This window comes from Rhizophagus irregularis, chromosome 26, assembly GCF_026210795.1.
Source record: "Rhizophagus irregularis chromosome 26, complete sequence".
NCBI lineage: Eukaryota > Fungi > Glomeromycota > Glomeromycetes > Glomerales > Glomeraceae > Rhizophagus > Rhizophagus irregularis.
Window position 1 is genome coordinate 2730251 of NC_089454.1, and position 26094 is coordinate 2756344.

The 26094-nt window shown below is 28.7% G+C and overlaps 5 protein-coding genes across 5 annotated transcripts; 4 read left to right on the forward strand and 1 right to left on the reverse strand.

Moving 5' to 3' along the window:
• Window positions 1-215: 215 nt before the first annotated feature.
• OCT59_017763 (uncharacterized protein) lies at window positions 216-967 on the reverse strand (the record flags this gene model as incomplete). The annotated part of the gene is made up of 5 exons (XM_066137696.1): window positions 216-240; window positions 332-476; window positions 555-636; window positions 711-739; window positions 916-967. 5 exons carry the CDS (start codon window positions 965-967, stop codon window positions 216-218), a joined length of 333 nt encoding a protein of 110 aa, XP_066004247.1.
• A 3030-nt stretch (window positions 968-3997) lies between these two features.
• OCT59_017764 (uncharacterized protein) lies at window positions 3998-11831 on the forward strand (the record flags this gene model as incomplete). Its single annotated transcript, XM_025330594.2, has 11 exons — window positions 3998-4819; window positions 4897-5024; window positions 5117-6591; window positions 6673-6720; window positions 6797-6933; window positions 7039-9285; window positions 9359-9902; window positions 9985-10627; window positions 10713-11476; window positions 11583-11614; window positions 11700-11831. The coding sequence occupies 11 exons, from the start codon at window positions 3998-4000 to the stop codon at window positions 11829-11831; spliced, it is 6972 nt and encodes a 2323-aa protein (XP_025172634.1).
• Window positions 11832-14052: 2221 nt separating this feature from the next.
• Window positions 14053-20683, forward strand: OCT59_017765 (uncharacterized protein; the record flags this gene model as incomplete). The annotated part of the gene is made up of 9 exons (XM_066137697.1): window positions 14053-14734; window positions 14809-14936; window positions 15023-16560; window positions 16627-16674; window positions 16769-16905; window positions 17003-19243; window positions 19323-19611; window positions 20493-20533; window positions 20609-20683. The coding sequence occupies exons 1-9, from the start codon at window positions 14117-14119 to the stop codon at window positions 20681-20683; spliced, it is 5115 nt and encodes a 1704-aa protein (XP_066004248.1). The 5' UTR covers window positions 14053-14116.
• A 2714-nt stretch (window positions 20684-23397) lies between these two features.
• Window positions 23398-24080, forward strand: OCT59_017766 (uncharacterized protein; the record flags this gene model as incomplete). Its single annotated transcript, XM_066137698.1, has 3 exons — window positions 23398-23692; window positions 23767-23870; window positions 23961-24080. The coding sequence occupies 3 exons, from the start codon at window positions 23398-23400 to the stop codon at window positions 24078-24080; spliced, it is 519 nt and encodes a 172-aa protein (XP_066004249.1).
• A 450-nt stretch (window positions 24081-24530) lies between these two features.
• On the forward strand, window positions 24531-24770 carry OCT59_017767 (uncharacterized protein; the record flags this gene model as incomplete). Its single annotated transcript, XM_066137699.1, has 1 exon — window positions 24531-24770. One exon carries the CDS (start codon window positions 24531-24533, stop codon window positions 24768-24770), a length of 240 nt encoding a protein of 79 aa, XP_066004250.1.
• Between the last annotated feature and the right edge of the window lie 1324 nt (window positions 24771-26094).

Genomic DNA, 26094 nt, shown 5'->3' on the forward strand with positions numbered 1-26094 from the left:
CTTTGTAATAAATAAATAAACAAACCCTGTATTCAGTTTAAATTTGCATTAATTCATTTCATTTACACATTTTCGTAATTAGTAAATTACATATCATAATAGAATTCAATAATTGATATCAGAATGTAAATTTGACTATTTCTTTTAGATAATTGACAATTTCTTTTAAATGGAATTTCATGGCTACAAAATAGAGATCAAATATTTCAGATTTTTCATAATCTTTTAGAATACATATAGCTAGTGTGAAATAATGAATAAGCCAAATATTAATTAAATATTACTAAGTTTAACATTTTTTTTTTTGAACTTTAAGTCAAAAAATACTCACTTTAATAAGGTTTTAAAACATTGTGGTGAAACATCTGGTATAGAAATTTCATATTCAACTTTATTAGTTGACAGAACTTCCTGAAAAAAGGAAGAGCGTGCATATAAAATCGTGGAATGCACTTCAAACACTTGTGTATCTGCTACTTGAATTTTTAGATCACAACGTCATTTTTGTTCATATAGTGTAGAATAATCATGAATCAATGTTTGGATAAATTGACATTGTGGTTGAATCCGTTGATCTTGTTGTCTTTGGGCCCATTGATATTCTTGATTTTGGGCTCGTTGATCTTGCTCTTGTACCTGTGAATAATATAAATTAAATTTGTTAGGATTTTACAAAATATTACTGTATATATAAACTCTTTTAAGTTAACCTGTGGGGACAAATTAAAAAATTGTGTCACTTAAACTAGATCCAAGGTACGTGCTAATCTTTCGGCCTTATTTCTTGCGTAATTAAACATATTATGGTCAGCTGATTTCTTTTCTAAATGACAGCGAAAAGCATTATGAATATTGTAGCATCTTCAGTCGTATAATTTTCTTTTTCAACCAAGTATTGCAAAAGCCCCGAAGTACTCCAATTTGTATAATTATTTGAATCCAAATAATTTCCTATATGAATTTCCATGGCTATATCATAAAATGGAAAGTTAGTTTGACTCTAACAAATAGAAAAACATACGTAAAAATGCAAACAAAACTCAGATAAATATAATGCCCTAAAAGTCTAATGATTAGTTTAGCAGAATGTGTCGAACATTACAAATAACCCATAGAAATCATTAAATCAAACCATGATGTTTAGCCAGTTATTACTAAGTTTAACTCTAGTTTAGTACTATGTTGAGCCATTAGTTTAGTGATGAGTGTTTAGTTATCATTAAGTTTGACTCTAGTTTAGTACTATGTTGAGCAATTAGTTTAGTAATGGAGTTGCTAAGTAGTTAAACTTAATTCAAACACATGAGTGAAAAATAATGTATTAAACAACATTCACTAATCATTAGCTGTAAAGTTGCATCATATTTAATGATATATAAAGTTAAACACTAAGTCTAACTTTAGTTGCGACATATTGTTTCGCTAGTCAGTTAGCACTTGGTGGACTTTAAATATCAAAGCTTTTGACTGTATGTTATAAGGAAGGTATGTAACCATCCCTCCTTCGAAATAGTAGACCTTATAGACAAACAGAAAAACTTCCAAATAGTGTTTCACATATTAAGTAAAGATCTCTACTTGCCTTTAATACTTAGAAAAATTTTTAGAGTAATTTCTTTGATGTAAATATATAAACTTATCCAGAAAAAAAATAATATATAAAAAGAAAAAATTGTTCGAAGAGTTTGATGATTATTTTAAAAGAAAAAATTGTTTGAAGAGTTTGAAGAAAATTTTTAGGGGATAGTTTATTTATATATTTATATTCTGATATCGAATATGAGGTCATAGTGAAGAGCTTAACGCGTAGTTGTTATTACTTGACGCGTAATTACTTTAAAAACGCGAAAAGTTTATAGATAATTCCAAGCCACAATTACACATGATCAGAGTTTCTTGAATTGTATTACCTAATAATAAAAAATGTGTTTGTGTGCCAGGTTTTGTCGATCTTAATGTGATGTTTACCTGTCACTGATCACCTTAATGTACAGTACAGTGAGGGTACGATATTAACATACAAACTGGCCGGAATTAACGTTAACGCTATCACGTGCTTTAAAATTGTACACCCACTGTACGTTAAGGCACGTGTCTATGGAACGGGTAACACCAAAAAATGGATCTGATCAACATTTCCTTTTTGTGTAATGTTTTTTGAGCACTGGTGCGTTAAGGAACCTCTGTGTTTTTATTGGCTAATTGCTTTGGTAATTCAGGTTCGTTAAACTAAACTAAAAAAAAAACATCAATTTTCCTTTTTAAATAATTTAAAAAAAATAAGAATTTTAGTGGTTCTAGCCCCAATGTTCCTTTTCTTACAAATTTACCTAAAAAAAAGAAAATCTATTATCAAACAATAAATATCCAATTACCTTTTATATTTTTATTATAAGACAATCAGAAAATTGTTATTTTTTTTTTATTATTTATTATTTATTATTAATTCACTATTTATTATTAAAAAAAAAAATATTTCAAACTAGAAAAAGAAAACATTATTGAATAATAAGAAATCAGATTCCCTTTTATATTCGTATCATTATAAAAAAATTCAAAGAATTCGTCTTTACTTTAAATTTTTTTTTACTAAAAAAAACCTTTTCAAACTGAAAAAGAAAAAACTATATATTACTATAACTATAAATAATAATCGTGTAGATCTTTCCTTTTATCGATAACGCCAGCCGGAATTTATAGGCTGGCATTATCATAATTCCGGCTCTGAAAAAAATACGTAAAGCTAATAGTAAATTTTTCTTGGCTGTACCTTCACCTCTATATACAGTAAAAGTGGTCCTGGGAGAAAATAGGAAACTTTATTTTAAAAAGATGTAGAAGAAATAAGCGGGATGAAACAATTACATATTATAGATATACCATATTTGCGTTTAAATTCAATGAAATAATAGTATTTTGATATGATAATATTACAAGAAAATAAAATAAATAATAAGAAATTTCCATTTTAATTACAATCGACATTACGTAAAAAATCTGTTTTAATATCAAAATAAGCGATAGTGGTAATAATAATGATAATGATCTACATCAATCACATTACAGACAGTGCCGCAACGCTATACGAAAAAATAATGAATTTTGGTAAATAGATAGGGGGGTATTAAATTCCTTTATTAGAATTTAAAGTAAAAGTTACATTAAATATTTACTACTACATAGATTGAATATCATGCATCTACCATTCTATATTTAGTATAGTTAAGATTAATCTAAATTTAAATTCTCACACGCAATTTTACTAAATTTACTTGAAAACTCATTTATTGTTTACAAATGTAGTAAATCATTTAGTACATACATTTGTCACCCAGAGTAGAAAACCCCTGTTTTTAATTTTAAGTATTAATTTTTATTATTAATTTTTTTTTTAGTCATTTCATTATAAATTTGAGTAACCAAAACTATTTGGAATAATTATCCCCCCCCTTTTTTTATAATAAGCCCAATTAATAATCAAGTAAAATAGAACCGGTTTTAACCGAATTTTGATCGGTTTTATTTTTTGAACGCCTTTTATGTTAGAAATATCAAACTTTCCGGACTTTTCCGAAAATTAGTGCTAAAATATAATGAATTTCATACGGTATGCATTATTTTTTTTTTTGATTTTTCTTTGAGAATTGCCGCCGAGTAAATCATTCCAAATTTAATCGTTATTATTTCCCAAATTAGAGATGATAAATTTCCTTATAAGTACTAGTTTAATGGTAACGTACAATTGTGCCACATTTCAAAAGCATCTTAATCAGCTAATATGGACATAACAAGTTTTCGAAATTTTTTTTTTATTAGGCGTGGCAACCGTGCCGATAAAAAAAAGATGCACCAAATAGTACAATATTGCAAAACTAATTATTATTTGCATATTTGCATAAATTTTAATATAAATATAATGAAAATAAAAATAAAATATTTTTTTTTTGGTCGATCTTTTTCATTTTTTTTTAAAAAAAAAATTTTTATAAGAAAAATCATGACTGGAAAAAGGGGACAAAAATCCGGTTCTAATAACGATGGTACTCAAAAAAATACTGGCGGTAGTAGTGGCAATACGAGAAATCGTAGAAGACGTGGAGGTGACAGTGGCCATAGTGGTGGCAGTGGTCGTGGTGGTGGTAGTGGTGGTGGTGGCAGTGGTCGTGGTGGTGGTAGTAGTCGTGGTGGTGGTAGTGGTCGTGGTAATGGCAATAGTCGTGGTGGTAATGGTGATCGTGATGGTGGTGGTGGTAGTGGTCGTGGTGGTGGCAATGGTCGTGGTGGTAATGGTGATCGTGATGGTCGCCATGATGAAAGGCGTGATATCATTGATCAAAATCGTAATCATGCACCAGCACCACCAAAACTTAGTGTTCCTGAAATAAAACAATCACAACAAGATACCGCCATTATGAATTTTGGTTCTTCCGAATTAAGTTATAATGGTAGTGATCGAATAGTATTTATTACTAATGGTGAACAAATTAAACCTATTTGGAAAAGAATATTGAGAAAAGACAAACCTTGGAATCAAAGTGACGCTAGGATTTTTGTTAGTTCTGCATTGGTAGCAACAGATCGTCGAACAGGTTATGAAGTAGAGGAAGTAATTACTGAATTAGGTGAAAGTGGTCTCAAGAGATTAAGGGAAATTATAAATTTTCCTTCAATGTCATGTGATGCTGGTCTTGATAATGATGTGTTATCTTTTCAACACGTTATATTACCTTTATTGGGTTTATTCACTAGAACGGCTATCACTGAATGTATTTTGGAAAAATATGCTCATGCAATCTTTATGGTTGTATATATAAACCTTGTAAGTATTATTAATCATTTGTAATTTAATTAATAATAAATGTAACACCTTTTTTTATTTCTTTTTTTACAAAATAGGACTCGTTTCTTTCTGATAATGTGATGAGAATGTTGGAGATATTGGTCCAACGTAATTCTGTTAAAGATAATCGTGTTAGCGTCGAGACATTATTGTCACGTGAACGATATTCATTTATTCCATCTTCGTAAGCAATCTCGTCTTTTGTTGTTGTTTTATGATGTAAATGTTCATTTCATTCACTCTATTAACTAATTCTCCTTTAAATCTATTTAATAGTTTGGGAGTATTTTTCTTGATAATCGTACGACTTCTTACAGAATTATTACGTCGTGTTAGGGAAGCGGCTGCTAATGAAACAATGCATAGAATTGCAAATAATTTATATCGATTAAAAACTGCGTATCAACAATCACTTGAACGACAACAATTTTCTCCAACAGATCCATTAGCCAATAATGTGGAGACCAGGAAATTTTTTTTTACGATATTAGAAAGAGAAATAAATATCATGGATAGAATGTTAAATAATAGTCGTAAAGGTTTAATTCTTGAACAAAATCTTAAAGCTAATAATAATTTGAATGTAAAATCAGATAAATCATATTACAGAGAATTATCTAGAAAAGTTGACGCTGAAAGAACTTATGATCCACCTGGTGATTTATCAAAATATGGTAGAAGGCATGATAATGATTTTGCAGAAATTTCTGAAATGTCAATTATTCCTACAAATGAAGAAATATTATGTGAACGTCCTCCTTTTTTACCTTCATTCCGTTATCCATTTCATTTTTTATCTGATGGAGCTGCTAGATTACTTGATACACAATTTCGTCTTTTAAGAGAAGATTTATTAAATCCAATCCGTAATGGTTTATCAAATTTGATGGTTGCATTATTACAAGAGCATACTCCTACTAGTGATGCTAAATTATCAAGAGAATTAAAGAAAATACAAGAAAAAAGTGGAGGTAGATTTTCGTATAATAATGGTGCGAACGAAAACGGTGATCTACAAGTATATACGAATGTACAATTCGCTAATATTTCTTGTGATAGAAGAAAAGGATTTGCTTGTACTATAAGATTTACTCCTCCAAAAAGTAGTGCAAAAGATGCAAGAGGTAGAAGAGAATATTGGGAAAAGAGTAAAAGATTATTAACTGGTAGTTTAGTTACCATCATATTACCAAATCCAAATCCCAAAAGAGTGAATTCAAATACTACTATAAGTAATTCTGATTTATATTCACTTTATTTTGGTGTAGTTGTATCAAGAGACGAAAAAGCTTTATCTAAAGATGAAAATTTTTCGGAGATTGATGTTAATTTTATTGATTCATCAATTTATCCTATTGCATTAAGTGAAATTTCCAGTTTTAAAAGAATTTCAACAGAAAAAAGATTTATGGTAGAATCAACTGGTGTTTATTTAGAAGCATATTATCATATTCTTAAAACTCTTCAAACTGCAGATCCTTCTTCTTTACCTTTTGAAAAATATTTGGCTCCTAATCTTGAAGATAAAGGAAATATGAGACGAAGTATTGATGTTAAAGTTGAAAATCCTATGTATACTAGAGCTCCAGGATTTCAATTTGATTTATCAATTTTATGTAAAAATAAACATAAATTAAGATTAAATGTTGCGGATGAGTGTAGTTACGAAAGATCCATAAGAAAGATCGTTAAATATAGTAATATCGGAAAATTACCAAATGGAACTCCATATGGATTAGACGAAACTCAAGGTAATGATTTTTATTATAAGATATATCTATTAATTTGAGTTAGAAAAAAAATTAATTATTATTTTTAATCTTAATGTATAGCGACGGCTTTGATATCATCTTTAACACGTGAAATCGCATTAGTTGAAGGTATGAACGATTTAAATTATTTTTTTTTTAATTATTTATTGAACGGACTTAAAAATCAACTTTTATCTTTTATTAGGACCACCTGGTACTGGTAAAACAGTAGTTGGAGTTCAAATAATGAAAGTTTTATTAGCTGAAGAAAATCGACATACAAATATTGGACCAATTCTAACAATTTGTTTTACTAATCACGCTCTTGATCAATTCTTGGAGGTAATTTTTTAATTATTTTATTTATTATTATTATTATTATTATTATTTTTTTTAAAAAAAAAAATACTAGAAAAATTAACAATTTATATATTTTTATAATTATAGCATTTACTTGATGAAAATATAACGAATATTGTGAGGTTAGGTTCTCGATCGAAATCTGAAAAGATCAAAGAATTTAGTTTAGAAGAAGTTTGTAGAAATCGTGCTCGTACCAAAAAAGAATCTTATTTATTATACCAATTATATAGAGAGATTGAAGATGTAGAAAAAGATACAGAGAAAATGAGGAACACTTTATTTAATAGATGGATGAAATGGAGTGATATAAGAGAATATTTAATGGTTGAAGAGAGAGGATTTTACGATAAATTTGATATGGTATATGAAAATGATTTACCTAGTTGGGTTTTAGGTACCGATGATAATGAAGGGTTTCAGACTGCTAAAAAAAATAATAAACAAAAGCGTAAAGATCCATTTGATGAATGGATAGAAGGAGGAGACATTAGAATAATTAACAAGAGAAAGGAACTTTTATTAAATCCACCGAAGAATGACAAGAAAAATAAGAAAAACCCAAATAAAAATACATTTGATATACTGAAAGTGGAAGAGACCGGAGATCATATGGATACAAGTAACGATGGATCACAAGTTGATTATTATACGATACAATGGATTGAAAATTACAATGAACCAAAAACAAATCGACCTTTAAATGTATTATTATATGATCGTTCAGTTTGGAAAATGTCAATGTTAGAAAGACAAAAGCTTCATGATCATTGGCGTACAAAAATTTATAAAGAAATTGTTGAAAAATTTTCAGAATTACAAAAAAGGCACGAAGAAATACGCCAAGAAATAAATGGAATTTATGATGAAGGACGTCGTCAAGTATTATTAAATAGTGATGTTATTGGTATGACTACAAATGGTGCAGCTAAATTTCAAAATTTAATTAGATCAATTGGTCCCAAAATTATTATTTGTGAAGAAGCAGGAGAAGTATTAGAAGCTCATATTCTAAGTGCATTAACTCCATCGACTCAACATTTGATATTAATTGGTGATCACAATCAACTTCGACCTCACATTGCAACTTATTCTCTTAGTGTGGATTCACCAGTAGGAAATAATTATCAATTAGATCAATCATTATTTGAAAGGTTAGTTAAGGGTGATAGGGCAGTCAAAATTGAGAAGGCTCAACTTCTAACCCAAAGACGTATGAGAAAAGAAGTATCTGATTTGATCAGATATACACTTTATCCAAGTTTAATTGATGGTGATAATACTAGAAGATACGAAAATGTACGTGGAGCTCAACATAATGTATATTTTATTGAACATAGAAATCCAGAAGATGGTTCAGGTGGAGAGCATGCAATGAAGTCTCATGTGAACAGATATGAAGTTAAAATGGTGGTTGAGATGGTAAAATATTTCGTTAGGAATGGATATACTAAACCCGATGATATAGCTGTACTTACTCCTTATTTAGGACAAATGATTAAAATTAGAGATGCTTTAAAAAAATCATTTGTTGTTGTTATTGACGAAAGAGATGCGTTGGATATTGCTGAAATGGAAGAAGAACAAGAACAACAAGGTGAAACTAGTAATAATATAGATACCATAAGCGTTGCGTCAAGAAAATCATTAAATCAACAAGTTACTTTAAGAACTGTTGATAATTTTCAAGGTGAAGAAGCGAACATAGTTATTGTTTCATTAGTTCGTAATTTCTCTAAATCTGGTAGTGGTGGTGGACATGATTCCATCGGATTTCTCAAAAGTACAAATAGAACTAATGTATTATTGTCACGTGCTCGTAAAGGAATGTATCTCATTGGTAATTCTGAATTAATGTCAATGAAATCTAAAGATATGTGGGCTCCAGTAATTAATATTTTACATAATCGTAATCAAGTCGGTTTTGGTATGCCAATTATATGTAATAAACATCCTCATTACAAAAACACTATCGTTGATCCTGATCAATTTGAACAAATTAGTCCAGATGGTGGATGCTATGAAAATTGTAACATGGCACTTCCTTGCGGGCATATATGTAAATATAAGTGTCATTCTGACGATCCTGAACACATCGGAGTTAAATGTAACGAACGTTGTTCAAGATTACATTCAAAATGCCATCATCCATGTCCAAAGTTTTGTTCTGATGAATGTGGAAGATGTGAATTTCCTATCGGATCTATTTTATTACGTTGTGGTCATATATTACAAAATGCTAAATGTTGGCAAATTCAAATTATGGATTCAATTAAATGTAAAACCTTAGTTTCGAAAAAATTACCATATTGTGAACACACTAAAACCATTCGCGTAAGTATTATTTATATGACATTTATTTTTGATATTGAATTAATAATAAATTATTTTCATATTTTTTTTTTAGTGCTCTGAGCCTGCCGAAGATGCCAATTGTACAGAATTATGCAGAAAACAATTGGAATGTGGCCACGAATGTCTGAGTTTATGTTCTGAATGTCAAAACCGGTCTAAACCACAAAAATCCAAAGGTAAAAACAAAACGAAAGAAACAAATAATATAATCATTCCTATTGAACGAACACGGCATGGAAAATGTCAAAATGTATGTGATAGATTATTATTTTGTGGTCATATATGCAAATCTAGTTGTCACGAAGGAAATGAATGTCCACCATGTAAGAATAATTGTACAGTAATATGTAAGCATACATCATGTCATAAGCCTTGTTTAGAACCTTGTGCTGTATGTGCAGAAAAATGTCTATGGGAATGTATACATCAAGGAAGATGTGAATTAAGTTGTGGAGCTCCTTGTTATAGATTACCTTGTAACGAAAGATGTAATAAAATATTGGAATGTGGACATGATTGTGCTGGAGTTTGTGGTGAGATTTGTCCTTCAAAAGATTTTTGTCTTGAATGTGCTCCTGAAAAAGTTAAAAGTCAAGGTAAGTTTTATTAAATTATCATTGTTAAATTTAATTTCTTTAAATCAGCATTTTAATTTTTAATTTTTATTTTTAAAAATAGTACCGGATATGATTATTAACAGTACGTTTAGTGAAGTAGATTGGGAGCTAGAAAGAATGATCGTTCTTACTTGTGGGCATGTGTTTACTATGGAAACTATGGATATGCTTATGGAAATGAAAGACTTTTATGAGGGGTCAGTTGAAGGAGGATGGACATCAGTTAAAATACTACCGACTTCACCAATGAATATGAAGACGTGTCCGACATGTAGAACACCAGTTAAAGGCGTCAGGAGATACGGGAGAATAATTAATAAATACACATTAGATATACAAAATAAGAAATTCCTGTCAAAATATGATCGTCTATTAAAAGAAGTTGCCAGCCAGATTATTCCTCTTAGAGACGAAATGATGAATAAAAGAAATGAATTAAAAAATGCTTTACCCAAACTTGAATCAAGACCAGCTGAAATTGTACTTAAGGAAGATAATGTCATAGACGATAAATTACCTGAAATCACACCTCATAATTATTTTGGGAATATCGAAAGGTATCATGGGTTTGATAACGTTAGTGAAAAAGTATGGGTTACTCATGTTAAAAAATTATTAAAATGTTATCAAAGATTAACTTCAATTATTAACGCCACGAAATTACCACCTCATAAAAAAGCCTTTGAGGCCGCTGTTTCAAGTTTGTAAGTATAAGTAATTGAATTCTTAAGAGAAAACAAATATTTTATTTTTAATCATATAATTTAAAAATTTTTTTTTATTTTTTAGATATCAGGCTAAGTTGGCAAAAGAAAATTCTGTAGATGATTTGGTCGAAAATTTATTAAATTTTCAGATTTCGGATAACTCTTCTTCCTCTTTTGATCATTATGTTAATGCTATAAGATCAACTCCATCCGAAACTTTTCAAGAAACGCTTTCACAAGTAGGAATTTCAATACCACAAGTAGATCGTAGAATTTATTTGGATACACTTTTTGAAATCATCAATATACAAAAAATTCTATATCACGAAATTTTATTTATAATTCAAGAATTATCAAAAGAATTAAGTCCTGCTACTACATTAATTGAAAATGTTTTAAGTATTAAGGAAATTTGGAAAAATTTTATTGAAAGATTACAAATTTCTATTCAAAATCATTTAAATACAATAAGAGAAATAGCGGAATCTACTCATTATGGTAGACATTTAATTTTAGTTGATGTAGAAATATTAGAATTTGATATTAAATTGCTTAGATATCAATTAAGACATCCGCCTAACAGTAATGGTATTATTAGTAAAGCACTTCAAGATAGGATTACAAGAAAATGTAAGGATATTGAAACACGTATTGTGCAAATAGCTAATAGTAGTAGACATAAAAATTCTGAAAAGGAATTTAAGAAAGATGTTCATAAGAGATTAGTAAATTTATTAGAAAGTTGTAATGAAGTTAAAACTTGTGCAGTGAATTTAAATAAAACATTAAGTAATGAAGAAAAATCAGAAATTTATCGAGCTATGAAAACAGAATTTAGAGGTTCAGGTACAGTATATATTAAAATTCATTTTGTTATAAAAAAAATTTTATAATCCTATTTTTTAATAATTTCTTAATTAATTAACGCTATCATTTATTATTCATTAATTAGGACATTGGTATCAGTGTCCGAATGGTCATCCGGTAAGAAATTTCACTATTACTACAAATACATATTTTTAACGTGTACAATAAATATACTTATATAATTGATATTTTGATTTTATAGTATACGATTGGTGAATGTGGTGGAGCCATGGTAATGAGTAGATGTCCTGATTGCAACGCACCAATTGGTGGAGGTGATCATCGGTTAACCACCGGAAATAGAATAAATTCAGATTTTGAGTCTATGCATTAGATAATTTTGCATTTATCGTACAGTATTTATTCATTTATAAAGTATTAATTTTTTTAAAAAATTTTCTTTTTTATATAAATGAATTAGAAATCCTGTATATTAAATGCTTTTTTTTAAAAAAAAATTGTAATAACGATATTTATTTTAATTTCAATAAACAAATATAATAATTATTTATACATACATTTATTTAAAAAATATTATGACCGGTAATGGGCGTTAGATAAAAAAAAAATTGAAAATACGAGGAAAAGATTTTGTATTAAAAAAAAAAATTCAAATATGTAGATACACATCACCGGCGAAAATAATGGCGATATGAATAATCACTTTTTGTTTTTGATATAGATCAAAATTAAAACTTGTAATATCAGAGGACCTTAGAATTCTACTTTTAAAAGGTAAAAAATAAATTGTCCTTTTTTTTATTTTTTTTAATACTTTATAGGAGGAATCGGAATATAAGTAATTTGTTAAGAATTTTCTTAAAGTGCTCAAATCCTATATAACGCACGATAATAATTCATTCCACTACTCAATTTTATATATCTACCTTATAATATATTAAATTGAACTTGGTATAAAGATTGTGAAATAGTAACATTTTCTCATCAACCAGAACTTGTATTGAACAACTATTGGCGGGATTCCTTGCAATAACGTGATTCAAATGATAGTATTATTGGAACTCGTGATCTTTTTATACCAATCATTATACTCGAACGATCTTGGTACACAGATGTTACACAGGAATTTTAACACCACCATGGAAGATAATTTTGTCTCAATCTGGCCTCTGGATGGAGAAAAATTGACGAATAGTGCACATCACTAAATTGGAGTATTTATTGACACAGAAGACGGCCATATCAAATAATAATTAAATAATTATGTATTTTTTCACACGACCAAAAAACCGACCGCAATTATTTTCGCCGAGTCTGTACGAATTTTCATTAAAGAATGACAAACATTATTAATTAATTACCCTTACTCATGTTTTATCAATTTCAATTGCTGAAAATTTAGTCATAAATGTTTAGATCAAATTATTAATTATCAAAGAAAAAATATTTAAGATTTATATTATTTACTATTCTAATAAATAAAAAATTTTTAGTGGACTAATTTTTTTTAGTAACTATTTTCTTTGGTACCCTTCTAGAGAAAAACCTAGTATCTCGAAAAAGATCAATATTATTAAATCAAAGTGATGTTACAAACTATTCTTCCTCATCATCATCGCCTCCATCGATGAGATCAAGTGAGGGGCCGAAGCCCATGAAGTTTATAAGTTGATCTAATTTGTTGGACATGGTAGACATTGAACCGTTGATTGCAGATTGTTCTTTGATAATATCGTATAAATCTAAAATTATACGAAACATCATTTTACCACACAATCAATGACGTCGCCATTGTATTAAAATTATGTTATTAATTTATGTATACTAATAAAATTAAAATTTACGCGTGACTGGCGTGAGAGGACAGGGAAAACACCCGTGACCACAAAATAATCGTAATATCGTAGGAAAAATAATGAATGGGTGAATTTAAACGGGAATCCATTATATATCGAGTATAGTCGGTTATCAAATTTTCACACGCACAATTTTACTAATTCATATATGGTAAATCATTTTACGCCTCACATTTGGCAGCCGCCCAAATTAGTAAGCACTGCTTTCTTAACAATATAGTGATGGGTTTTTCGTCTGTTTCGATAAAGTAAGCCACAAATTAAACTTCGTCAGATAGTTAATTTTCTTTCTTTTTTCTTTTATTCGTAATGAAAAAGAACTAAGAACAATCGAGTAACCACATAAAACCATTTTAAGACTAGCGTAATAATTATTTCCTTTTTTAATAGGTTATATTTTCACTACATAGCCCTTATAGCCTAACAAGTAATAAAACTTGTTTAATCAAAATTTGATTGGCCTTATCTTTACTGATAATGCAATACTGTACATCAATTTCATATGCATGATAAAAAAAACAATATCTTTTTACCATTTTTTCGTATATTTGTTATTATTTCCCAAATTGGCGGTGAAAAATTTCCTTATAAAAGCTATTATATAATTGTACCGCATTGGCGAATTCGAAGCTTAAAATGTCGATCATATTTTATGATACAATTATGCATTATTTGCATGTGAGCATAACATTATTATTAAATAATATAAATATTTTATGAAAAATCCACTTTTTAGTCGGCTCTTTTGTTAAAAAAAAAAAATTAAAAAAATAAATAATTTAGTCATTATAATATTTTAGTCATGAGTGGTAGATCTACTGGCGGTGGCAACAACAGTAAAAATACGAGACCAAGATCAAATCGCGGAAGACGTGGTGGTGGTAGTAATGGTGATGGTCGCCGTGACCAAAGACGTGATATCATTGATGAAGGTCGTAATTATATACCAGCACCACCAAAACTTAGTGTTCCTGAAATAAAACAATCACAACAAGAAACCGCTATTGCGAATTTTAGTTCTTCTGAATTAACCTATAATGGCAGTGATCGATTAGTTTTTATTACTAATGGGGAACCGATTAAAACTATTTGGAAAAGAATATTGAGAAAAGACAAACCTTGGAATCAAAGTGATGTTAGAATTTTCGTTAGTTCTGCATTAGTAGCTACAGATTATCAAATAGGTTATGAAATAGAAGAAATAGTTACTGAATTAGGTAACCCTGAAAGTGGTCTCAAGAGATTAAGAGAAATTATAAATTTTCCTTCAATATCGTGCGATGCTGGTCTTGATAATGATGTGTTATCTTTTCAACATGTTATATTACCTTTATTGGGTTTATTTACTAGAACAGCTATTACTGAATGTATTTTAGAAAAATATGTTCATGCAATCTTTTCAACTGTCTATGTAAACCTTGTAAGTATTATCAATAACATTATTCATTTTGAAATTAATTAATAATAATTTATTTTTTTTTAAAAAAAAAATAGGACTCATTTCTTTATGATAAGGTGATTAAAATGTTGGAAACGTTGGTCAACCGTAATTCTGTTAAGGATAATCGTGTTAGGGTTGACACATTATTGTCACGTGAACGATATTCATTTATTCCGTCTTCGTAAGTAATGTTTATGAATCATAATGTAAAAACGTTTCATGTTATAAAATATTATTAATTAATTCTCTTTTAAATCTATTTAATAGTCTAGGAGTATTTTTCTTGATAATAGTACGGCTTCTAACAGAATTACTACGTCGTGTCAAGGAGGCATCTGTTAATGAAACGATGTACCAGATTGCTAATGATTTATATCGATTAAAAACTGCGTATCAACAGTCACTTGAAGAACAACAATTTTCTCCGACAGACCCATTAATTAGTAATTTAGAGACTAGAAAATATTTTTTTACGATATTAGAAAGGGAAATGAAAACCATGGATAAAATGTTAAATAATAGTCGTAAAGGTTTAATTTTTAAACAAAATCTTGGAGCTAAAAATTTGAACGTTGAATCAGATAAATCATATTATAAAGAATTAGCTAGAAGAGTTGACACTGAAAGAACTTATGATCCACCTGGTGAATTATCAAAATATGGTAGAAGGCATGATAATGATTTTATAGACATTTCTGAAATATCAATTATTCCTACGAAAGAAGAAATATTGTGTGACCGTCTACCTTTTTTACCTTCTACACTTCGTAATTCATTACATTTTTTACCTGATGGAGCTGCTAGATTACTTGATACGCAATTTCGTCTTTTAAGGGAAGATTTATTAAATCCAATTCGTGGCGGTTTATCACATTATTTGACCGCACTATTACAAGAGCATACTTCTTCTAATAGTGATGTTAAATTATCAAAAGAATTTAAGAAAATACAAGAAGAGGGTGGTAGATTTTCATACAATAATGGTGTGAGTGAAAACGGCGATCTACAAGTATATACGAATATACATTTCACCAATATTTCCTGTGATAGAAGAAAAGGATTTGCTTGTACTATAAGTTTCACTCCTCCAAGAATTAGTACTAAAAGTGAAAAAGGTAGAAGGGAATATTGGGAAAAGAGTAGAAGATTATTAACTGGCAGTTTAGTTACTCTTATATTACCAAATCCAAATCCCAAAAAAGTAAATTCAGATGATTCTACTAATAGTAATGCTAGTACTTCTATAAGTAATATTGATTTATATTCACTTTATTTTGGTGTAGTTGTATCAAGAGACGAAAAAGCTTTATCTAGAAAAGAAAATTCCGCTGAGATTGATATTGATTTTATTGATCCATCAATCTATCCTATCGCATTAAGTGAATTTTCAGAATATAGTAAAACTGAAAAAAGACCATTGGAAAAAAGATTTATGGTAGAATCAACGGGAGTTTATCTAGAAGCTTATTATCATGTTCTTAAAACTCTTCAAACTACAGATCTTTCTTTACGTTTTGAAAAATATTTAGCACCTAATTTTGATGATATGAATGATGAAGAAGATAAGAAAGGGAAAATGATGGAAGAAGTGAACAGTACTCTCGATATTAAAGTTGAAAATCCTCCTTATACTAGTGCTCCAGGATTTCAATTTGATTTATCAATATTATGTAAAAATAAGTGTAAATTGAAATTAGAAGTTGCTGATGAAAGTACTCACGATAGAGTAATAAAAAATATCGTTAAATATAGTAATATTGGAAAATTGCCAAATGGAACTCCTTATGGACTAGACGAAACTCAAGGTAAAATTATTAATTATAAATATATCGTACAAGTTGAGAAAATAACATCAATGCTTTAATTTATAGCCAAAGCGTTGATATCATCATTAACGCGTGAAATTGCATTAATTGAAGGTATGTATGACGTAAAGTAATTTTTTTTTTAGTTTAATATATATATATATATATATTAAACGGATCTAAAAAACAATCTTTATTCTTTCATTAGGACCACCTGGTACGGGTAAAACAGTAGTTGGTGTTCAAATAATGAAAGTATTATTAGCGAAAGAAAATCGAAAAACAAAAATTGGACCAATTCTAACCATTTGTTTTACTAATCACGCTCTTGATCAATTCTTGGAGGTGAATTATCAATTGTTTTGGATAATAAATTAATTATTCGTCCATAAAAAATTTAAATAACTCATGTTTCTCCTCTTTTTTTTTTTAATATTTATAGCATTTAGTTGATGAAAATATAACAAAAATAGTGAGGTTAGGTTCTCGAACGAAATCTGAAAAGATTAAAGAATTTAATTTAGAAGAAATTTGCCGAAAACGTCCTCGTAGCAAAAGTAGCAAAAAAGAATTAGCAATATTGTATAGTTCGATTGAAAAGATAGAAAAATATGTTCAGAAAATGAAAGGTGCTTTATTTAATAGGTGGATGAAATGGAGTGATATAAGTGAATATCTAATGTTTGAAGAGGCTACATTTTACTCAAAATTTAGTTATGTATCTGAAGATGAATTACCCAGTTGGGTTTTAGGAACTGATGATGATGGAGAGTTTGAGACCGTTGGAAAAAATAATAAGCAAAAGAGAAAAGACCCATTTGATGAATGGATAGAAGGAGAAGACATTAGAATAATTAACAAGCGAAAGCGACTTTTATTAAATCCACCGAAAAGTGACAAGAAAAATAAGAAAAGACCAAATAAAAATATATTTGATATATTAAGAGAAGAGACTGGAGATTCTATGGATATAAGTGATGATGGATCACAAGTTGATTATATAAATTGGATCAAAAACTACCAAGAACCAAAAACCGATCGACTTTTAGATGAGTTATTAATTGATCATTCAATTTGGAGAATGTCGAAGAAAGAAAGAAAAAGACTTCATGACCATTGGCGTACAAAAATTTATAAAGAAATTGTTGAAAAATTTTCAGAATTACAAAAAAGGCATGAAAAAATACGCCAAGAAATAAATAGAATTTATGATGAAGGACGTCGCCAAGTATTAAAAAGTAGTGATGTTATTGGTATGACTACAAATGGTGCAGCTAAATTTCAAAATTTAATTAGATCAATTGGTCCCAAAATTATCATTTGTGAAGAAGCAGGAGAAGTATTAGAAGCTCATATTCTAAGTGCATTAACCCCATCGACTCAACATTTGATATTAATTGGTGATCACAATCAACTTCGACCTCATATTGCAACTTATTCTCTTAGTGTGGATTCACCGGTAGGAAATAATTATCAATTAGATAAATCATTATTTGAAAGATTAGTTAATGGTGATAAAGCGGTTAAAATTGAGAAGGCTCAACTTTTAAATCAGAGACGTATGAGAAGAGAAATATCTGATTTAATCAGATATACGATTTATCCAGAATTAATTGATGGTGATAATACTACAAAATACGAGAATGTACGTGGAGCTCAACATAATGTATATTTTATTGAACATAGAAATCCAGAAGATAATTCAGGTGGAGAACATGCAATAAAATCTCATGTGAATAAATATGAAGTTAAAATGGTGGTTGAGATGGTAAAATATTTTGTGAGGAATGGATATACTAAACCCGATGATATAGCTGTACTTACTCCTTATTTAGGACAAATGATTAAAATTAGAGATGCTTTAGCTAAATCATTTGTTGTTGTTATTGATGAAAGAGATGCGCTGAATATTGCTGAAATAGAAGAACAAGAACAAATAATCGGAACAAATACTACTAGTAATATAGAAACTATAAGCGTTGCATCAAAAAAATCATTAAATCGACAAGTTACTTTAAGGACCGTTGATAATTTCCAAGGTGAAGAAGCAAACATAATTATTGTTTCATTAGTTCGTAATGTTTCTAAATCCGGTAATATTAGTAAATATGATTCCATCGGATTTCTCAATAGCAAAAATAGAACCAATGTATTATTGTCACGTGCTCGTAAAGGAATGTATCTCATTGGTAATTCTGAATTAATGGAAATGAAATCTAAAAAAATGTGGGCTCCAGTAATTAATATTTTAAATGAGCGTAAACAAGTTGGCTTTGGTATGCCAATTGCATGCAATAAACATCCATATTACAAAAACACTATCGTTGATCCTGATCAGTTTGAAAAAATTAGTCCAAATGGTGGATGCTGTGAAGATTGTAATATGTCACTTCCTTGCGGACATAAATGCAAATATAAATGTCATTCAGACGATCCTGAACACATTGGAGTCAAATGTAACGAACGTTGTTTAAGATTACTTCCGGAATGTTATCATCCATGTACAAAACTTTGTTTTGACAATTGTGGAAGATGTGAATTTCCTATCGAATATATTTTGTTACGTTGTGGTCATATATTACATAATGTTAAATGCTGGCAAAATAGAGATAAAGATTCAATTAAATGTAAGGTCTTAGTTTCGAAAAAATTACCACATTGTGAGCACTATAAAGATATTCGCGTAAGTATTTTTATTTATTTGATGACATTTATTTTGATAGTATGATACTTAGATTTACTTACATATTTATTTTTTATAGTGCTTTGAGTCTGTTAATATGGCGAAGTGTACAGAATTATGCGGAAAACAATTGGAATGCGGTCATAAATGTCCAGATTTATGTTCTAATTGTCAAGAACGTTCTAAATCACAAAAATCCGAGGATAAAAACACATCGATATTAGCAAGTTTATTCTTTTCCATTGAACAAACACCACAACATGGAAAATGCCAAAGTGTATGTGATAAATTATTATTTTGTGGACATACATGTGAATCTAATTGCCATGAAAGGAGTGAATGTCCACCATGTGTGAATAATTGTCCACGTAAGAATAATTCATGTTTTATCAACTAATTGTATCAAAACTATGTATGGCTTTTTTGTAAAAAAAATTTATTAATAAAGATTTTTTGTATTAAATTATAATCACAATAGTAAAAATTAGTCTTATGATAAATTATGATAAATTTCTTACTAAATTAATATACTATGACTCCGAATTCTTTTTTTTCTCGTTACAAATTCTGCTAAAAATTTTCGCATTATCATTCTTATTGAACATCCATAATAACCTCTTATGGTATGCTCTATTTGGATTGATTGTAGATACTGTACTTCAAAGTCTCAATAATTGATTTTTGAGTTTAACTTTTGGAGGTATCTTTCATTTTTATAATTCATTACCTTATGGCGCTATCTAAAGTATTTGAAAAAGAAATTCTAATTAATTCTGGCCAAATTTACAATTCCGGCCACAATTAATAAGTCACGTGCAGCAGCTGCGCCGTGAAATAACATTTATATCAAGGACTCCCGGCTCCGACCATAGCTTTTTAACATAATATTTCAGCATCTTTTTAATATACCTTGATAGATTTATTATTCTAATATTGATGGACTTTTATTCACCTTAAAAAATTATGAATTTTTATTAAGAACCGGTGAAATTAGTATTATCATTTATTTATTTATTCATCCTTTCATGAGTAATCAATAATTTGTTACGCATAAAGGGAGAGCAGTGGTAAACCGCACAATATTGTTACGGTGACAACGGGCTTCTTGATAAACCGATTTTATTATTTTAAATGGTAATTCTAAAATATGGGTGATACTAAAAAAGTTTGTTATTTATGAATCAAACAAAAGAAAAATGTGAGAAAAAATTTTGAAATCAAAGAAAAAAAAATGAAACGAATAAAACAGTGTATTATAATTTATTAATTACTACTAATACTGATTTATTTGTAAGTACTAATGGTTATTCCAAAATCTTTAAAATAGCTATTGACTGTCATTTCTAATTTCATTAATTATAATAGCTAGAATTAAACATTCTTCGAGTTGGTGCTAAAATTGTACCCATGATAACAAGCTTGACTTGTCATTCAATATGACAATGGAAAGCCCAAATACCAGGATTATCAGCAATGAAACGAATAACCAAAAATCCATTTCCAGGAATAGTTACAGTATCACGAATGATAGGATTTCTCTTGTTATTCGCTTTCATTAGGGAATTGACCTTTTTCACCAACAAACATTACAGCGAATACATGTCCGTCCAAGTGAAATGGATGATTGGCAGCGTTATTGTTGTTTACATAAATTTCTGCAATACCATCACTGTGATTAAAAATCACAGAGTTCTATTCTTTTGGTAAATTTCAGCTGCGGCATTCTTGTGATTTTATTGACCCTTAATCATTCATTTGAGGTACGAATGAAGTTCAATTAATTAAAGCTTCTCTTATCTGTTCCAAAAGTAATGATAATATTGACAAAGTCAGTAACATGTCCAATGGGTTTAATAGGTTCTAAATGCTATTAATTCTTTAGAATTTGGACTATTTTTTGTTCCTTCATAATGAACTGAACTGTAGAGGTCTGATACTTTGTCTAAATTATTTATACCTTTAAAATTAATATGATAGAAAATGATTGTATGTAAGGTAGTGCAAACGGGACCTGGGACCCAGAAACCCTAACCAGCCCAGACCCGGGTTTGCCGTGGGCTGGCAAACTTTCTTCAAATTCGCCCGGGCTGGGCACTTTATGTTAATTTCCAAGTGCGGGCCGGGCCGGGTTGTAAAATAGGGGTCAATGCAGATCTCTATAATGAAGTATTCCAAGACCATTCCAGTCGATAACAAAATTAAAGTTAAGTGTTGCATTAATATTTGGAGTACATCTTTTATCGAGAGTTCCATGAATAAAATAGTTTCCAACTGGCTGGTTAGCATCAACAATTACTGAATAACGTTGTCTGATACCAAATAGGCAATTTATTGATTATGGTCAGTTTAACATATACTCAATCCGATTCTATAACCTTAAGTTTATAGGGAAGATGAAAACACCATCTGCTGCAGAATTGATTATATGAAAATGATATTTTTTATTCAGTTCTTTTTAATATCTGATATTATATGGCTAATGGTTGATTATATTTACATTTGGAACCGGGAGCTGCAGTGCAGTTATATTTACCAAGTAGTGCCTCGACCCGTATCCAGATTAGGGATGGCAATGGTCACGGTTATTAACCGGTCATGACCAGTTATGACCGTGACCAATATCAGTCAGTCAAAGGCTTCTGACCGACCGTTTAACCAACTGGTTTAACCGACCATTTGGCCGACCGTTTAACCGACCATTTAACTGATTATTTAGCCAAATATATTTACTTAAATCTTTTTTTACGAACTTAATCAATAAAAAAAGTTAATTAACATTTTTTTTTTGATTAAATTATACTTTTTAATGTTTTTTCTTCATTAAAAAGAAAAAAAGTGATCAGTTAAACGGTCAGCCAAAATGGTCAGCCAAAACGGTCAGTCGGTCAAAGGCCCTTAACCAGTTATGACCGACTGATAACCGACCATGACCGACCGTTGCCATCCCTAATCCGGATCAATCCAGATTGATCCGGATTTTTTTTTCAGATATCCAGATTTTTACGGTTTTCATCCGGATTATAAACCGGATGAAAAATATCCGGTTTGACCCGGAATCTGGATGAAATTTTTATTATTATTAATAATAATTTTGCTAATCCATAAAGATCTATACCTAAATGATATTATGGCTAATTATTTTTGCGCCTAATACCAATTTTTTTATTAAAATTTTATTTGTTATATTAAACTTTTAATACAGTAAGTTTAAGAAGATTTTTCAATTATAATTTATTTATTGAAGTTTGTATCAGATTTGTTTATTTAAATTTATACATTAACAAATAACAAATAATTTTAGATTTTACATTCAAACGTTCAAAAGAAAAAAAACTTTATATTATTTTTGTTACAACAAAATAATAATTATTGTTTTAAATGAAAAATTGTTCAATATTATAAATTTATATAATTATAACAACTTTTTTTAAAAATTAAAACTAGTGTTATATAATTTGATTCAAATGATTCTTTAATTTTTGAAAGAAGAAACAAATCCTTAAAAAATTGCCTTACTAACCTATGGCTAAACTATTTTTCCGGTGTCACGTGATGTTAATTTCGGCCAGAATTACAAATTTGGCCAAAATTATCCAAGACCACGAAATTTACATAATTCCAATTTCATTAAATACTTTTCTTTAAAACAATTTCATATTATTTCAGCATTGTCTCAGACTATTGTTTAACATTTCTTTGTAAATTAACTAATTATGAAATTTTAAACAAGATATTTTTATATACAGCTAAAGATTACTATAAATAGATGTGTCCGGGCAAAAAATTTTTTATCGGCTGGCATGAAAATTTAATGTTACACAATTTGTAATTCTGGCCGGCGTTATGAATTCTGGCCAGAATTATTGCCGATCATTTGTAAATCCAATCCGGTTTCCGGTTTCTATCTGAATTATCTGATCTGGATTCAAAATCCGGGTCAATCTGGATATAATCCGGATTTTTTTTTTGTGTAATCCGGATGACGGTTTTCATCTGGGTCGAAGCACTACTACCAAGACCGGTACTGTGATACAAAATTAACATTCTGATTATTCCTTTTTTATCCTCATTAAAAATATAATATAAAGTAACACCAATAGTAACGCCAACTCATTTTTTTTATTTTTTCAACCAAATTATTTAAAAATTAAAAGATGGCTAAAGCAAATGAAACTCAAGTTCCTACTGAAACTGAACAGAATAATTTAAAAATTTTTGATAAAGTTTCGAATTCAGTAAATATTAATCATAAAAATTGTTCTTATTGCAGTAAACCATTTACTGAAGAATTATGGTGTAAAGAATGTGATCCTCGTCACATGATTGAAGATTGGACCAGCGGAAATAATGACGTGGATAAATTTATCAAAGATACAATTTACGATATAAGAAATATAAATAATGTGTATAATGCTCAATTTCTTGAATGGGTACCATACCATTTGATAGGTTTAAAGATATAAACCAAATTGGTGTAGGTGGATTTGCAAAAGTGTATTCTGCAATATGAATTGATGGTAAAGCAGAATATAATTCTTATTGGGTAAAAAAGGAACCAAAACCTATCAAAGTTGCTTTGAAAAGATTAAATGGATCAGAGAATATGTCAGTTGAATATTTAAATGAGGTATGATTTGTATTAAATTTACATGCTTTTAATTAATAATTAATGATAATTAAAATTTTTCTTTATTAATTTTATTAATGTAAATAATAGCTTAAAATAAATTGGAATTATCATAAAGCAAATAACAGAATTACATTAAAATTTTATGGAATGACCAAAGATCCAGAAACTGAAGAATTTATGATGATTTTAGAATTCACAGATAAATGAAATTTGAGAAATGTTCTTTCACACAACTTCAATAATACTTTATGGGAAGATAAACTTTTATATTTAGAATGGTTAGCAACTGGTCTCAAATGTTTACATGAATTAGGATATTTTCACAAGGATCTTCATAGTTGTAATATATTGCAAACAAGTTATAAATCTCATATTTCAGACTTTGGATTATCTGGACTATCAAATAAACAAAAATCAGATGATAAAATATGTAGAGTATTACCATATATTGCCCCAGAAGTTTTAAATGGAGAATCATATACATTATTATCTGATATCTATAGTTTTGGTGTAATTATGACTGACTTTTCATCTGGAATACCACCTTTTCATAAATGAGAACATGATGCTACCTTAGCATTAGAAATATGTAATGGACTCAGACCAGAATTTGGAAAAGGAACTCCTGAAATTTACAAGAAACTAGCTTATAAATGTATGAATGCTAATTCAAATCAAAGACCAACGGCCAGTGAATTGCGTGACGTATTTTATTTTTGGGTTGAATCTCTTCACTTTGGACTCTACAAAGAAGTTGAAAAATTTGGATATAAAGGAAAAGAAATTAAGGCTATATTTAAAGAAGCTGATAAAGAAATACCAAATATTTCGTCTTCATATGAAAAAAAACCTGATGCTATATATATACCAGTAGATTATTTACATTTAATAATTTAACAAAACCTATTAATTCACCTCTTATTACATCATACCTTGATGATGAGGAAAATAATAAAGGTATTATGTATGGTATTATGTTTAGTTTAACAATTATTTTATTCCATAATGGCTAATTTTATTTCTTTTATAGACTGTCAAGATTCTCAATTATTTGACTTAGAGGTTTCTAGCTCATTACAATTAAAAGGTAAGTAAAAGTGGAGCAGAATATAATTTGTAATACATTATGTGAATTAATTAATTTTATATTAATTTCATTTATTTATCCAGATGATGCTAGTAATAAATATGTTGAGTGATCAAATGATAAAAACCTCTTTTTTTTACAGAATTATTTGTTTTGGTTTATTTTACATAAATATTTAACAATCTGTAACTATGTAGTATGTAGTGTTGGTCAACATTTCCGGAGGTTGGCGATAAATTATGGATGTTACAATGCTCTTCAACTTGAGTTTAAACCACTCTCTAGGAGATTTTTTTTAAATTTCTAATAATTTAAGCGAATTTACTGTATATTATCATAGGTGGCAATGCAGTACGCCGACGAAAGTTAAAATTGTTTTCTATTTATAGTAGTATATACTATATAGTTTTAATTGTAAAATCCAAATATGTATTGTACATTTACATCATATAAATATGTCCAAAATATTAATCTTTCTATTTTAACAAAAGATTTTTGTAGACCATGATAATTGGTGTACTACTTATTTATTAGTCATCCTTTTCCTTTATGTCAATAAAATTCATATAATCAATTTTGACTTTACAACTTATAAAATATGTAATACTAAAAGTTACTGGAATATTGATAAATTTAGAGATAAGAGACAAAGCATGTAAATATGATAAAAAATAATGTATATCGTTAATTTCAATCAAAATGGAGTAAAAATATAAATATTAATGAATTTGAATATATAAAATGGCAAGCAATTAATTTTCATTAGTATTTACTACACATAAATGTTTGGCAAACAATTATATAATTTTTTCACTAAATACTACTATTAAATAAATCTTGTTTTCAACGATCTCTCTACCTTTTTTAAATTTGAATGGTTAATTAAAGCTTGAGTTTAAAATGAGATATCAAAAGTTTTGAATTAATATTGAATAAATTTGAGAATTGAGATTTTTGAAAAAAAGAGAATGCTCTTTATAGCTGTCGATTTATACCAATTTTCGTTCACTATAAAGTTTATAATTAAACTTCACTGTAAAATAATTATTTATTATTAGATGATTTAAATCAAATAATATTCTAATGCGGCACTACGTGGAGTTCCGTTCATACAATAATTGGTAATACGTGGTA